Source organism: Bombina bombina, chromosome 11 (assembly GCF_027579735.1).
Source record: "Bombina bombina isolate aBomBom1 chromosome 11, aBomBom1.pri, whole genome shotgun sequence".
In the NCBI taxonomy this organism is placed as follows: Eukaryota; Metazoa; Chordata; class Amphibia; order Anura; family Bombinatoridae; genus Bombina; species Bombina bombina.
In genome coordinates, this window is record NC_069509.1 from 58,432,076 (window position 1) to 58,449,666 (window position 17,591).

The 17,591-nt window shown below is 38.8% G+C and overlaps 1 protein-coding gene across 1 annotated transcript in view; it reads left to right on the forward strand.

The window, feature by feature from the left end:
* The window catches only part of CASKIN1 (CASK interacting protein 1), a 444,510-nt gene that overhangs the window by 381,241 nt on the left and 45,678 nt on the right, over positions 1–17,591 (forward strand). The window contains exon 16 of the mRNA XM_053694420.1: positions 5,114–5,224. Coding sequence (XP_053550395.1) covers positions 5,114–5,224 — 111 coding nt within the window. The remainder of the gene's footprint in view (positions 1–5,113; positions 5,225–17,591) is intronic.

Here is a 17,591-nt window from a genome sequence, read left to right on the forward strand (position 1 = left end):
CTGTTTTTATGACCACATACATGTTATCTGTTTTAATGACTACATACATGTTATCTGTTTTTATGACCACATACATATGTCATCTGTTTTTATGACCACATACATATCTCATCTGTTTTTGTGACCACATACATGTTATCTGTTTTAATGACTACATACATGTTATCTGTTTTTATGACCACATACATGTTATCTGTTTTTATGACCACATACATATGTCATCTGTTTTTATGACCACATACATATCTCATCTGTTTTTGTGACCACATACATGTTATCTGTTTTAATGACCACATAAATGTTATCTGTTTTAATGACCACATACGTTATCTGTTTTTATGACCACATACATGTTATCTGTTTTAATGACCACATACATGTTATCTGTTTTAATTACCACATACATGTTATCTGTTTTAATGACCACATACATGTTATCTGTTTTTATGACCACATACATGTTATCTGTTTTAATGACCACATACATGTTATCTGTTTTAATTACCACATACATGTTATCTGTTTTAATGACCACATACATGTTATCTGTTTTTATGACCACATACATGTTATCTGTTTTAATGACCACATACATGTTATCTGTTTTTATGACCACATGCATGTTATCTGTTTTTATGACCACATGCATGTTATCTGTTTTAATGACCACATACATGTTATCTGTTTTAATGACCACATGCATGTTATCTGTTTTAATGACCACATACATATGGAATAGTGATCTGAAGACAATGTAGATATGTGTTGCATTTGGTATTAAAAGTCTGGGATTGCTTGCACAGAAATATAAGTTTGAGGAAGAAGTAAAGTGCAGCACTTTCACAGGAATATATTTGTAATGAAAACAATTCATTAAAAAAAGTGCTTTCTTTGTAAATCTAGCAACTTTTTTACCTTAAAAAACATTGTGATAATTTTTGTGCCTTGGTGCATGAAGGTTGTGTCTGGTGCGTTGTCAAAGCAATGCTGGGATTCAGATGACGGTCTTTTCATGGAAGACGCGGCTCCCTGTATGCAGAGGAAGATAGATCCCCAACAGAGCAGAGGGAATATCTATATAACACGCTTCACCTTGAAGTTGGCTCGGCTAGTCTTGTTGAATCAATGCATTGATTTCCCAGCTATGACTAATTGCCATATGTAAGAGTAGACGCTGGCCTTGCTCTTCCCTGCTAGACCTGTCTGTTCTTCTTCTCTGTGTTATATTTGAGGTGACAGATCTCAGCTGCTTTTTTTGTGCATATTTTTTGAGTAAAAGAAGTTAAGATGAAATATGAAATCCTACAAATTCTTCCCATGCATTAAATGGACATAAAACCCCCAAATTTTTCTTTCATGATTCAGATAGAGAATACAATTTTAAAAAAGTCTCCAATTTACTTCTATTATCAAATTTACTTTGGTCTTTTGGTATCTTTTGTTGAAAACTATTCCTAAGTAAGCTATATTACTGCTATTAACTGCTACTATATGGTAGCAGTTTTATGCAAACTCTTGCAATCTACTGTTCAAAAATATTCTTGCAAACTTGCTGCCATATAGCTCCAGTCACATGCAAGTTAACTACCTAGGTGTTCTCTTCAACAAAGGATACCATGTAAACAAATTAAATTTGGTAATATAAGCAAAATGGAATTCTTTTTAACCCCTTCACCACGGCCCCTATACGCTGACTGACACAAGGGCTTCCAGGACTGTAGGAGATTGTACCTGCGTCATTTCTGCATGCCTCACTGCCTGAGACCCCACGGTCAGCAAGACACAAGCTCCTACAGCCATGGAAGCCCTTGTGTCAGCCAGCATACAGGGTACAGCAGCCGTGGTGAAGGGGTTAACATTGTATGCTCTATATGGATCAGAAAAAAACATTGGGTTTCGTGTTCCTTTCCCCTTTAAAAGGAAATGTGCAAAAACGTTTTGATCTGCATCACATACTACTTTTATAAAGCTCTTGAAAAGACAGTTTAATCAGTCGAAACGCGTTGAGCAAGAATACATTTGCTTTCATTTTGTTTATAAAGCTGTATCTGAGTTTTAATAAAGCCGAACTACAGATTTCAATCATGTGAGTATTTCTATTTGATATTCACAATGCCTGGATGTACTACTCTATTGAGAAATCTTCCTGCAGAAATTTGAAAGAAGCTGACCCCTGGGGTTAAAAACATCACATTCCAGTGAGCTTCCATATCCTCTGTGAACCAGCGCCTCCTTTGCACATACATGTAATGAATTAGCGCATGTAACCAATAATTAAATTCATGATTATGCTATTAACATTTTAATATTATTTTGTTTAATTATATAACTAACCACCTATAACCCTCCAAACACTTTAAAGGGCAGTAAAGTCATAATTAGACATTTATGATTTAGACAGAGATTACAATTTTAAGCAACTTTCCAATGTACTTCTATTATTTAATTTGCTTCCTTCTCTTGTTATCCTTTGCTGAAAGGTTTATCTGGGTAAGCTCAGGAGCAGTAAAATAAGAACCTAGGTTCTAGCTGCTGATTAGTGGCTGCATATATATACAGATTGTCATTGGCTCATCCATGTGTTCTGTTAGAAAACAAGAGGTGCATTGCTGCTCCTTCAATAAATGATGCCAAGAGAATGAAACAAATTTGATAATAGTTTTTTAAAGTGGTATAAAATTGTATGTCCTACCTAAATCATGAAAGAAAATGTTTTGGTTTCATGTCCCTTTAATTGCAAGAATAAGAGAAAATTCTGCTGATTGCATTTTAATTGTATACTAGTTTTATAGTTTAGAATTGTGATTTGAGAGATACCTACAGTATGAACTGAGCATTCATTAAGACGTGACATTTCGCTAAAAAAAGCTGGCCCATAACATCACTTGAACAAACTGCAGATGTTGTAATCAATGGAGCCGTATCTATTTTACAGCAGTTAACGTCTCGCCACAATGGAAAAAAAACACCATCTAAAAACAGTTCACTCTAACGTATAGACAAAATAAAACTTTAACCCTTTCCCACCATTTGGACGTTCCATGCCGTCTTAACTGCGCAGGGGTTTAGCACTATTAGGACGGCATAGAATGTCCAAGCCTTTTGGCTGTCCTGAAGCCATAGCAGCTTGGTAAATGGGATTGTGGATGGAGGGCATGCGTCATTGGCACTCCCCCTGACCCGATCCCATCATTGAAATCACACGATCGCGTGATTTCAATTAGTTTACATCGGAACTTAGTTCCGATGTAGACAAAATATTTCCGTTAGGAAAGGGTTGAAAAAGATCACGGGTAAAAAAATAAAAATAAAAAGCAAGACAACATTTTTTCACTTTGCAATAGCGAGAAATTGAGTAAAGTAAAAACAAACCTGGCCGCACCACTAGAATACCACAAAATGCATTGGGCTCACTACTGTAAGGTTTCTCACTACTGTAAAGTTTCTCACTACTGTAAGGTTTCTCACTACTGTAATGTTTCTCACTACTGTAAGGTTTCACACTACTGTAAGGTTTCTCACTACTGTAATGTTTCTCACTACTGTAAGGTTTCTCACTACTGTAAGGTTTCACACTACTGTAAGGTTTCTCACTACTGTAATGTTTCTCACTACTGTAAGGTTTCTCACTACTGTAAGGCTTCACACTACTGTAAGGTTTCTCACTACTGTAAGGTTTCACACTACTGTAAGGTTTCTCACTACTGTAAGGTTTCACACTACTGTAAGGTTTCACACTACTGTAAAGTTTCTCACTACTGTAAGGTTTCTCACTACTGTAAGGTTTCACACTACTGTAAGGTTTCTCACTACTGTAAAGTTTCACACTACTGTAAGGTTTCTCACTACTGTAATGTTTCTCACTACTGTAAGGTTTCACACTACTGTAAGGTTTCTCACTACCGTAATGTTTCTCACTACTGTAAGGTTTCACACTACTGTAAAGTTTCTCACTACTGTAAGGTTTCTCACTACCGTAATGTTTCTCACTACTGTAAGGTTTCACACTACTGTAAAGTTTCTCACTACTGTAAGGTTTCTCACTACTGTAAAGTTTCTCACTACTGTAAGGTTTCACACTACTGTAAGGTTTCTCACTACTGTAAAGTTTCTCACTACTGTAAGGTTTCTCACTACTGTAAAGTTTCTCACTAATGTAAGGTTTCTCACTACTATAATGTTTCTCACTACTGTAAAGTTTCTCACTACTGTAATGTTTCTCACTACTGTAAAGTTTCTCACTACTGTAACGTTTCTCACTACTGTAAGGTTTCTCACTACTGTAATGTTTCTCACTACTGTAAGGTTTCTCACTACTGTAAAGTTTCTCACTACTGTAAGGTTTCTCACTACTGTAAAGTTTCACACTACTGTAAGGTTTCTCACTACTGTAAAGTGTCTCACTACTGTAAGGTTTCTCACTACTGTAAAGTTTCTCACTACTGTAAGATTTCTCACTACTGTAAGGACAAATAAAAAAAAAAGAAAGAACAGAAATGAGAGAAAAACAAGTGAAAGAGGCCAAAATAACAGTAGCACTTAACAAAAAGAAGGATAAAATGCTAATTGTATTTATTTTTAACTCAAAGATTTTGATATCACCCATTTAAATTCTTCATTGTCGCAGTGATAAGATTGAAGATAACTAGGTGTAAGTGGCCACCCCAGCAGTCACGTAGTTAAAGTCTTGTTTTACAAGGATCAGTCACCTGCTCACTACCAGCAGTTTTTCTTAAAGGGATAGGAAAGTCCAAATTAAACTTGCAAGAATCAGATAGAGCATGTCATTTTAATCACTTCTATTTTCAAATGTGCTTTGTTCTCTTGCTATCCATTGTTAAAAAATAATACACACTACACTAAAGGGAGCTAGCTGCTGATTGGTGCCTGCACACATTCGTCTCTTGTGATTGGCTAACTAGATGTGTTCATTTAGCTGCCACTAGTGCAATGCTGTTCCTTCAGCAAAGGATAACAAGAGAATGACGCAAATTTGATAATAAAAGTAAGTTTGACAGTTGTTAAAAATTGTATTTTCTATTCAAATTATGTAATAAATATTTGAGGTTTCCTGTCCCTTTAAGGTTCTCATATATTGCTGTATTCCCCACAGAGCTCGGAGGCCGTCTTTCAGTGGCTCTGCAAGTTTCAGCTTCAACTTTACGCCCCCAATTTCATCAATTCTGGTTATGACCTCCCGACCATCAGTCGAATGACGCCCGAGGTGAGTACGATCCAATGTTCAACCAATTAACTCTGTACGTAAACTCCAGAGCGTAGGGTATTGAACCACCTTGTTGAGAATATGAAGGACTCAAATCTAACTGTCCCTTTAACTGATAACAAACAGCTCACACTAAGACATCCAGCCATTCTTACAGCCAGTGCTAAAACTTATACAACCCTTAACGGGACATAAAAGTGCAAAAAAGAAAATGCTATAATATGTTAGAGCATTTTAATAGTGCATTATTGTTTGCAAAGGGGATAAACCCATAGTTAAAAAAGCACAACAGCAGCCATACACTACTGGGACATAGTGAGACATATATCTGGTGAGCCAATGGCAAGAGGCATATGTGCATAGCCACCAATCACAAGCTAGCTCCCAGTAGTGCATTGCTGATTCTGAGCCTACCTAGGTATGCTTTTTAACAAAGCAAATTTAATAATAGAAGTAAACTGAAAGGTCCCTTTAAATTTCATGCTCCATTTTGACTTTCATGCTATTTGGCTGCAGATAGTCCTTTACAATAATGTGCCCGCTGGTCTAGTGAAATTCGAAATATGTAATGGCAACATCTGGTAGTTAGAATTTGCTATCAGGTGAGAAACCATTGGTAAACTATGCCGCCTTTTCCATTTTTGGTACTTAAAGGGACAGTTTTTTTACTATTTAAAAAGATAGATAGCGCCTTCACTACCCATTCCCCAGCTTTGAATGACCAACATTGCTATATTAATATACTTTATAACCTCTAAGTTTGCCTGTTTCTAAGCCCCTGCAGGCCGCCTCTTATCTCAGTGCTTTTTAAATCTTGCACAACAGCCAGACAGTGCTAGTTCATGTGTGCCATATAGATAACATCGTGCTCACTCCCATGGAGAATGATAATGGTTATATAAGAACCATATTTTTGGCTTTTGAAACAACAAAGAAGTAACGATTTGATTCCAAACACTATAATGTTAGCCCTAGATGCCGAAAAGGCTTTCGACAGAATCGAATGGCCATATTTAACAGCTTGTCTAGCTGAATACAATATAAAAGGCTTATTTAATAACTTTATTAAAAATGTTTACTCTAATGCAAATGCATCTGTCACGGTCAACGGTGAACTATCATCCAGATTTAACTTGGGTAGAGGAACCCGTCAGGGGTGTCCTCTGTCTCCTTTATTATTTAATTTAGTACTGGAACCCTTGGCAATTAAACTAAGAAGTTTGTATCCAGGAAAAGAAATAGAGAATGAACAATACCACCTTTAGCTATATGCAGATGATATGTTGCTGTTTATTCAAAAGCCTGAGAAACATTTAAAAAAGATTTTTGCTGCTATATCCGATTTTGGACAAATTTTGGGCTTTAAAATTAACAACACAAAATCAGAAGTATTATGGTTGAACAAGAGAGACAGTGAGCCCATAGATGAATTCCCATTTATAGAGGTGTTAAGCTTTATAACTTATTTAGGGATTAATATAGCCCCTAATCCGGAAAAATGGTACAATCTAAACTTTGAGAAAATGTTTGTATATATGGAAAAATCGCTTAAACTGTGGAATTCCTTACCTATTTCACTTATGGGAAGAGTACACATAATCAAAATGATGATCTTACCCAAGCTGTTATACCCCTTATACATGCTACCAATTTTAATCCTTAAAAATGATATTGAAAGATTAAATAAGATTTTTATTAGGTTTATTTGGAAAGGGAAAAAAACACGTATTAGCCTGGATAAACTAAAGCAACCTATGTTACAAGGGGGACTGGGGGCGGGGTGCCGGATGTGTATTTATATAACCTTTCATCGTTGATTAGAATAGCTATAGATTGGATGATGGGTACTGAGCATTTCTATGAACACTCTTTAGAAAAAATAGCAGCCAGAGGGATAAATAAGGGTTATGTACTTCACACTGATCTGAAAGATATTGATCCGTTAATTACAAATAATATCATGTATAAAGATGTTCTGAGAGCATGGTATAATATCAGTAAGATTATGAATTTCTCAATCAGAGGCTCAATAAATTTACCTATAAATGGAAACCCAAATTTTAGACCAGGTATGAATTCTGTTATATTTAGAGAATGGGAGAAAAAAAGGTATACATAAGATAGGAGATTTATTAGTCCCATTGAATAAATCAATATGTACATTTAAAGATCTTCAATGTAAATTTGGTTTACCTGACTCACACTACTTTGCCTATAATCAAATAGCACATTATACAAAAGATATCATAAGTAAATTTCTAGAAATCATATCAGATGTACACCCTTTACATAATATGATGGAGGAATCTATTCTTATTCAAAATGATATAAGGCACTTTTAGATTTAAAACTATTTAGTATAAGAGAGAAGATTATTGAGGGATGGCAAAGGGAGGCCTATGTATTTTTGGAAGTGTCGCAAGTGGAAAAATCCTTGAAAACAATTATGACAACTACTTGCGATTCATATCTTAGGGAGTCCCAAATAAAAATTTTACATAGGTTTTATACAACACCTAAAATGGCCTCAAGATGGTTTAATTGTAAAAGAAACTGTGTTAAATGTAATTTCTATGATCCTAATTTAAAACATCTCATATGGGAATGTCCGTAAATTGGTCAATTTTGGGCAAAGATCAGCTTCTGGGCTTCCAGGGTCTTAAAATATAAGGTTAATTTCAATTGTTCTCTATGATAATCCTGCTGGGGAGAAAATGTATAATGAAAAAGTGGCTACTAAATAGAGGCCCTAGTATGAAAGATTTTTTACCAGGAAGGATACATTGAGATTTCTCTCGTTTTCAAGTATGTCCTGGGACCACAAAACATTGCATTGATACAATAGGGTACAATAAAATACAAAAACAATAATAAAAATACACATTATATGCAAACATTTAACATAGAGCAGGTATGAAATATTTAATCAACCATGACAGGAGCATTCTGTTTTGAGATATGTATAGAGGGATCTCTTAAAGGATTTTAGGCTTGGGGAAGTTTTTAAAGTGTGAGGGAGGTCATTCCATAATTGTGGTGCTCTGTAGGAAAAGGAGGATTGAGCTGCTTTCTTTTTGTATTGAGGCAAGCTAAATAATGTGCTGGTACTGGATCGGAGGTTATAGGAGGTGGGAATAGCAGGGGAGAGCATTCTGCTCAGGTAGGGTGGGAGCTTCCCAGAAAAGCTCTTAAACACAAGGCTGGAAAGATGGAGGGTGCACCTGGGTTCCAGCGACAGCCAGTTTAGTTCTTTTAGCATGTCACAATGGTGGGTCCTGTAGTTACATTGTAGCACAAAGCAGCAGAGCGAGTTATACAATGTATTAAGTTTATTAAGGTGAGTTTGCGGTGCAGGTGCATATACTATGTCCCCATAATCCAAGATAGGCATCAGCATTTGCTGTACAATCTTTTCCTTTACTGTATTATATGACAAGGATGTAAGAATAACTGAATTTAATAAAAAATGGGGGGACTTCATTGATAGTTTAGATCCTCAGGTAAAAAACAGAATTTTGGCTCCACTTAAAATGTAAGTTGTTTACACTTTGAGATTGTTGTGTAGTTAGAAGATTTAGGGCTATATTTGTACGAATTAGGCTCTGGAAGGAAAAGCTACACAAGGTTTTGATATTTTTTTAAGGAAGTGATAGTAAACACTGATCAAGTAAGGTAACCTAAAATTTTATGGGGTTAAGAGATTGCTCGAGATGGTTGAATATTGATAAGATAGTAGGGTTTTGTCTATGAGGAACACACAAGTTAAATCTGCAGTGTAGTAGAATATTACTCTAATTAGATTTAAGGCTTGGAAATATGTATATAGCATGTGGAGTGATATTATATAACAGTTGTTACATGGAAAGGGTTGTAACGACTTTGTATCTAAATGTTAATATGTATTTTTTATTATTCTGTGTTTCTGTATAATTGTAATTTTCTATGAAAAGTATTTAATAAAAAAAAAAGAAAAAAAGAACCAGCAATGATTGGCTTAAATGCAAGATTGTAAAAAGCACTGAGATAAGGGGCAGTCTGCAAGTATATTAATATAACTGTGTTGGTTATGCAAATCTGTGGAATGAGTAAATCTTTTTAAACAATAACAATTTTCAAGTAGACTGTCCCTTTAAATGTTATATTCAAACCTGAATTAGTTTCTGCTCTTTTCTCTTGTTCCGTGGCTCTGTATCACCTGCAAGTATAAATTGAATTACTATAATAACGGCATGTCTAGGGTAGGGTTGATCAATATATTTATATTAATGTGCATTTTTTAGTGATTCATTAGTGAATGGTCGTAAATGTGCAAGTTCAGATATTTCTGTGTCGCACTTTTACGCTAATAAATCCAGTGCCAAAATGAGCCGAATTCTGCATTCTTTTCAATAACCAATGACTAATAATAAAAAACAATGTCCATCCCTAGTATTTATTGGCACATTTTAATTCCATTGAACTCTTTGGCACATATCTACTACATTTAAACCACAAGTCTGATCTAATTGGGTCATATTCCTCTCTATAGTATAGATTAAATTAATCTTTGGAACATCTTTATGTATGCTACAGGCTTAGGAGTATATACAGTAACCAATAGGACAAGTGTAAATATAAATAACAAAAGTCCATTTGTAGTACAATGGAAATCTTTATATTGCACAATTCCAAAAATTAAACTTTCCGAAGAATCTCTAACAAAGAACACAAAGACGAAGGTTCCTTATTGTACAGATCAATAAGCATCTAATTTAGTACCACAATAAGTAGAGATGATAAACTCACAACGGCTACAGAACTCCCTTGTGCTGATAGGAGCAGACTGATCTCTTCTCAGCAGCCCCAGCTCACCGATACACTGGGACTGCTCTCAAACGAGATGTATTCCCACTGCAACGCCTCTGCCACCTCCATACAGTTTACAATCCTCCAATACTGATCATAGGTTTATTCAAGAATCATTAAAAGGGGACTATTAACAAACTATGTACCTGAATAAAACCTGCAAAAATGTCTCTGCTCAAAAACAGAATTTATGTTTACCTGATAAATTACTTTCTCCAACGGTGTGTCCGGTCCACGGCGTCATCCTTACTTGTGGGATATTCTCTTCCCCAACAGGAAATGGCAAAGAGCCCAGCAAAGCTGGTCACATGATCCCTCCTAGGCTCCGCCTACCCCAGTCATTCGACCGACGTTAAGGAGGAATATTTGCATAGGAGAAACCATATGATACCGTGGTGACTGTAGTTAAAGAAAATAAATTATCAGACCTGATTAAAAAACCAGGGCGGGCCGTGGACCGGACACACCGTTGGAGAAAGTAATTTATCAGGTAAACATAAATTCTGTTTTCTCCAACATAGGTGTGTCCGGTCCACGGCGTCATCCTTACTTGTGGGAACCAATACCAAAGCTTTAGGACACGGATGAAGGGAGGGAGCAAATCAGGTCACCTAAATGGAAGGCACCACGGCTTGCAAAACCTTTCTCCCAAAAACAGCCTCAGAAGAAGCAAAAGTATCAAACTTGTAAAATTTGGTAAAAGTGTGCAGTGAAGACCAAGTCGCTGCCCTACATATCTGATCAACAGAAGCCTCGTTCTTGAAGGCCCATGTGGAAGCCACAGCCCTAGTGGAATGAGCTGTGATTCTTTCAGGAGGCTGCCGTCCGGCAGTCTCGTAAGCCAATCTGATGATGCTTTTAATCCAAAAAGAGAGAGAGGTAGAAGTTGCTTTTTGACCTCTCCTTTTACCAGAATAAACAACAAACAAGGAAGATGTTTGTCTAAAATCCTTTGTAGCATCTAAATAGAATTTTAGAGCGCGAACAACATCCAAATTGTGCAACAAACGTTCCTTCTTCGAAACTGGTTTCGGACACAAAGAAGGCACGACTATCTCCTGGTTAATGTTTTTGTTAGAAACAACTTTTGGAAGAAAACCAGGTTTAGTACGTAAAACCACCTTATCTGCATGGAACACCAGATAAGGAGGAGAACACTGCAGAGCAGATAATTCTGAAACTCTTCTGGCAGAAGAAATTGCAACCAAAAACAAAACTTTCCAAGATAATAACTTAATATCAACGGAATGTAAGGGTTCAAACGGAACCCCCTGAAGAACTGAAAGAAAGTTGAGACTCCAAGGGGGAGTCAAAGGTTTGTAAACAGGCTTAATTCTAACCAGAGCCTGAACAAAGGCTTGAACATCTGGCACAGCTGCCAGCTTTTTGTGGAGTAACACAGACAAGGCAGAAATCTGTCCCTTCAAGGAACTTGCAGATAATCCTTTCTCCAATCCTTCTTGAAGAAAGGATAGAATCTTAGGAATCTTTACCTTGTCCCAAGGGAATCCTTTAGATTCACACCAACAGATATATTTTTTCCATATTTTGTGGTAAATTTTTCTAGTTACAGGCTTTCTGGCCTGAACAAGAGTATCAATAACAGAATCTGAGAACCCTCGTTTTGATAAGATCAAGCGTTCAATCTCCAAGCAGTCAGCTGGAGTGAGACCAGATTCGGATGTTCGAACAGACCTTGAACAAGAAGGTCTCGTCTCAAAGGTAGCTTCCATGGTGGAGCCGATGACATATTCACCAGATCTGCATACCAAGTCCTGCGTGGCCACGCAGGAGCTATCAAGATCACCGAAGCCCTCTCCTGATGGATCCTGGCTACCAGCCTGGGGATGAGAGGAAACGGCGGGAATACATAAGCTAGTTTGAAGGTCCAAGGTGCTACTAGTGCATCTACTAGAGTCGCCTTGGGATCCCTGGATCTGGACCCGTAGCAAGGAACCTTGAAGTTCTGACGAGAGGCCATCAGATCCATGTCTGGAATGCCCCACAGTTGAGTAATTTGGGCAAAGATTTCCGGATGGAGTTCCCACTCCCCCGGATGTAATGTCTGACGACTCAGAAAATCCGCTTCCCAATTTTCCACTCCTGGGATGTGGATTGCAGACAGGTGGCAGGAGTGAGTCTCCGCCCATTGAATGATTTTGGTCACTTCTTCCATCGCCAGGGAACTCCTTGTTCCCCCCTGATGGTTGATGTACGCAACAGTCGTCATGTTGTCTGATTGAAACCGTATGAACTTGGCCTTTGCTAGCTGAGGCCAAGCCTTGAGAGCATTGAATATCGCTCTCAGTTCCAGAATATTTTCTGCGGAAGGTCATCCCTTGTGACAGGTTGTCCAGGGACAGCCACCAACGGAGTGAGTCTCTGGTCCTCTGATTTACTTGTATCTTCGGAGACAAGTCTGTATAGTCCCCATTCCACTGACTGAGCATGCACAGTTGTAATGGTCTTAGATGAATGCGCGCAAAAGGAACTATGTCCATTGCCGCTACCATCAAACCTATTACTTCCATGCACTGCGCTATGGAAGGAAGAGGAACGGAATGAAGTGTCCGACAAGAGTTTAGAAGTTTTGTTTTTCTGGCCTCTGTCAGAAAAATCCTCATTTCTAAGGAGTCTATTATTGTTCCCAAGAAGGGAACCCTTGTCGACGGAGATAGAGAACTCTTTTCCACGTTCACTTTCCATCCGTGAGATCTGAGAAAGGCCAGGACTATGTCCGTGTGAGCCTTTGCTTGAGGAAGGGACGACGCTTGAATCAGAATGTCGTCCAAGTAAGGTACTACTGCAATGCCCCTTGGTCTTAGCACCGCTAGAAGGGACCCTAGTACCTTTGTGAAAATCCTTGGAGCAGTGGCTAATCCGAAAGGAAGCGCCACGAACTGGTAATGCTTGTCCAGGAATGCGAACCTTAGGAACCGATGATGTTCCTTGTGGATAGGAATATGTAGATACGCATCCTTTAAATCCACCGTGGTCATGAATTGACCTTCCTGGATGGAAGGAAGAATTGTTCGAATGGTTTCCATTTTGAACGATGGAACCTTGAGAAACTTGTTTAAGATCTTGAGATCTAAGATTGGTCTGAACGTTCCCTCTTTTTTGGGAACTATGAACAGATTGGAGTAGAACCCCATCCCTTGTTCTCCTAATGGAACAGGATGAATCACTCCCATTTTTAACAGGTCTTCTACACAATGTAAGAATGCCTGTCTTTTTATGTGGTCTGAAGACAATTGAGACCTGTGGAACCTCCCCCTTGGGGGAAGCCCCTTGAATTCCAGAAGATAACCTTGGGAGACTATTTCTAGTGCCCAAGGATCCAGAACATCTCTTGCCCAAGCCTGAGCGAAGAGAGAGAGTCTGCCCCCCACCAGATCCGGTCCCGGATCGGGGGCCAACATTTCATGCTGTCTTGGTAGCAGTGGCAGGTTTCTTGGCCTGCTTTCCCTTGTTCCAGCCTTGCATTGGTCTCCAGGCTGGCTTGGCTTGAGAAGTATTACCCTCTTGCTTAGAGGACGTAGCACTTGGGGCTGGTCCGTTTCTACGAAAGGGACGAAAATTAGGTTTATTTTTGGCCTTGAAAGACCTATCCTGAGGAAGGGCGTGGCCCTTACCCCCAGTGATATCAGAGATAATCTCTTTCAAGTCAGGGCCAAACAGCGTTTTCCCCTTGAAAGGAATGTTAAGGAGTTTGTTCTTGGAAGACGCATCAGCTGACCAAGATTTCAACCAAAGCGCTCTGCGCGCCACAATAGCAAACCCAGAATTCTTTGCCGCTAACCTAGCCAATTGCAAAGTGGCGTCTAGGGTGAAAGAATTAGCCAATTTGAGAGCACGGATTCTGTCCATAATCTCCTCATAAGGAGGAGAATCACTATCGATCGCCTTTACTAGCTCATCGAACCAGAAACACGCGGCTGTAGTGACAGGGACAATGCATGAAATTGGTTGTAGAAGGTAACCCTGCTGAACAAACATCTTTTTAAGCAAACCTTCTAATTTTTTATCCATAGGATCTTTGAAAGCACAACTATCTTCTATGGGTATAGTGGTGCGTTTGTTTAAAGTAGAAACCGCTCCCTCGACCTTGGGGACTGTCTGCCATAAGTCCTTTCTGGGGTCGACCATAGGAAACAATTTTTTAAATATGGGGGGAGGGACGAAAGGTATACCGGGCCTTTCCCATTCTTTATTTACAATGTCCGCCACCCGCTTGGGTATAGGAAAAGCTTCTGGGAGCCCCGGGACCTCTAGGAACTTGTCCATTTTACATAGTTTCTCTGGGATGATCAAATTCTCACAATCATCCAGAGTGGATAATACCTCCTTAAGCAGAGCGCGGAGATGTTCCAACTTAAATTTAAATGTAATCACATCAGGTTCAGCTTGTTGAGAAATTTTCCCTGAATCTGAAATTTCTCCCTCAGACAAAACCTCCCTGGCCCCCTCAGACTGGTGTAGGGGCATTTCAGAACCATTATCATCAGCGTCCTCATGCTCTACAGTATCTAAAACAGAGCAGTCGCGCTTACGCTGATAAGTGGGCATTTTGGCTAAAATGTTTTTGATAGAATTATCCATTACAGCCGTTAATTGCTGCATAGTAAGGAGTATTGGCGCGCTAGATATACTAGGGGCCTCCTGAGTGGGCAAGACTCGTGTAGACGAAGGAGGGAATGATGCAGTACCATGCTTACTCCCCTCACTTGAGGAATCATCTTGGGCATCATTTTCAGTGTCACATAAATCACATTTATTTAAATGAGAAGGAACCCTGGCTTCCCCACATTCAGAACACAGTCTATCTGGTAGTTCAGACATGTTAAACAGGCATAAACTTGATAACAAAGTACAAAAAACGTTTTAAAATAAAACCGTTACTGTCACTTTAAATTTTAAACTGAACACACTTTATTACTGCAATTGCGAAAAAGTATGAAGGAATTGTTCAAAATTCACCAAAATTTCACCACAGTGTCTTAAAGCCTTATAAGTATTGCACACCAAATTTGGAAGCTTTAACCCTTAAAATAACGGAACCGGAGCCGTTTTTAACTTTAACCCCTTTACAGTCCCTGGTATCTGCTTTGCTGAGACCCAACCAAGCCCAAAGGGGAATACGATACCAAATGACGCCTTCAGAAAGTCTTTTCTATGTATCAGAGCTCCTCACACATGCGACTGCATGTCATGCCTCTCAAAAACAAGTGCGCAATACCGGCGCGAAAATGAGGCTCTGCCTATGATTAGGGAAAGCCCCTAAAGAATAAGGTGTCTAAAACAGTGCCTGCCGATATTATTTTACCAAAATACCCAGATTAAATGATTCCTCAAGGCTAAATATGTGTAATATATGAATCGATTTAGCCCAGAAAATGTCTACAGTCTTAATAAGCCCTTATGAAGCCCTTATTTACTGTCTGAATAAAAATGGCTTACCGGATCCCATAGGGAAAATGACAGCTTCCAGCATTACATCGTCTTGTTAGAATGTGTCATACCTCAAGCAGCAAAAGACTGCTCACTGTTCCCCCAACTGAAGTTAATTCCTCTCAACAGTCCTGTGTGGAACAGCCATGGATTTTAGTAACGGTTGCTAAAATCATTTTCCTCTTACAAACAGAAATCTTCATCTCTTTTCTGTTTCAGAGTAAATAGTACATACCAGCACTATTTTAAAATAACAAACTCTTGATTGAATAATAAAAACTACAGTTAAACACTAAAAAACTCTAAGCCATCTCCGTGGAGATGTTGCCTGTACAACGGCAAAGAGAATGACTGGGGTAGGCGGAGCCTAGGAGGGATCATGTGACCAGCTTTGCTGGGCTCTTTGCCATTTCCTGTTGGGGAAGAGAATATCCCACAAGTAAGGATGACGCCGTGGACCGGACACACCTATGTTGGAGAAAACACAGTCTCATCAGCCATAAAACATTATCACAGCCCTTTAAATAGCTGATCCCAACCAATCAAAAACGAATTGCATATAAACAAACCCTCCCCTTACACTGTCAGGAACAATCTGCATAAAACAAAAAAACACCATCAATCCATATGTGATTGTGTCATAAACAAATAACTGCCATACATATGGAAACAAATTATATAGATATGAAACCCTATTTTTTTTTTCTTTCATGATTTAGACAGAGCATGCACTTGTAAGCAACTTTCTAATTTGCTCCTATTATCAATTATTTTTTGTTCTCTTGGTATCTTTACTTGAAAAAGCAGGTATATAAGTTTAGGAGCCGGTCCATTTTTTGTTCAGCACGTGGGTAGTGCTAGCTGATTGGTGACTAAATGTAGCCACCAATCAGCAAGAGGAGCTGGCCCATTTTAGGTTCAGCACCTTGGTAGCGATGGTTGATTGGTGGCTAAATGTAGCCCCCAATCATCAAGCGCTACCCAGGGTGCTGAACCAAAAATGGGCCGTCTCCTAAGCTTACATTCCTGCCTTTTCAAATAAAGATACCAAGAGAACGAAAAAAAAATGATAATAGGAGTAAATTAGAAAGTTGCTGCTCTATTTGAATCATGAAAGAAAGAAAAAAAAGGAAATTTATGCTTACCTGATAAATTTATTTCTTTTCCGATATGACGAGTCCACGGATTTCATCCTTACTTATGGGATATCGCCTCCTGGTCAGCAGGAGGAGGCAAAGAGCTCCACAGCAGAGCTGCATAAATAGCTCCTCCCCTCCCCCCCAACCCAGTCATTCGACCGAAGTTAGGAAGAGAAAGGAAAAGCTAAGGAGCAGAGGTGACTGAAGTTTAACAAAAATAAAAACCTGTCTTTAGAAAAATAACAGGGCGGGCCGTGGACTCGTCATATCGTAAAATAAATAAATTTATCAGGTAAGCATAAATTTCCTTTTCTTTTACAAGATATGACGAGTCCACGGATTTTATCCTTGCTTATGGGATACAATACCAAAGCTATAGGACACGGATGAAAGGGAGGGACAAGACAGCAACCTAAACGCAAGGCACCACTGCTTGAAGAACCTTTCTCCCAAAAATAGCAATAGGCAAAAGTATCAAATTTGGAAAATTTTGAAAAAGTGTGAAGAGATGACCAAGTTGCAGCCTTGCAAATCTGTTCAACAGAAGCATAATTTTTAAATGCCCATGAAGAAGCCACAGCCCTAGTGGAATGAGCCGTAATTCTTTCTGGAGGCTGCTGTCCTGCAGTCTCATATGCAACACGGATGATACTCTTCAGCCAAAAAGAAAGAGAGGTAGTCGTAGCTTTCTGACCCCTACGTTTTCCAGCAAAAACAACAAATAATGAAGATGTCTGACGAAAATCCTTAGTCGCCTGCAAGTAGAACTTCAAGCCATGGACACATCCGCAGACCAAGATTTTAACCATAAGGCTCTGTGCGCTAGAATGGAAAATCCTGCATTCTTAGCCGCCAATTTGGCGATCTGAAAGGCGGCATCCGTAACAAAAGAATTAGCCAGCTTAAGAGCCTTAATTCTATCCATTATTTTC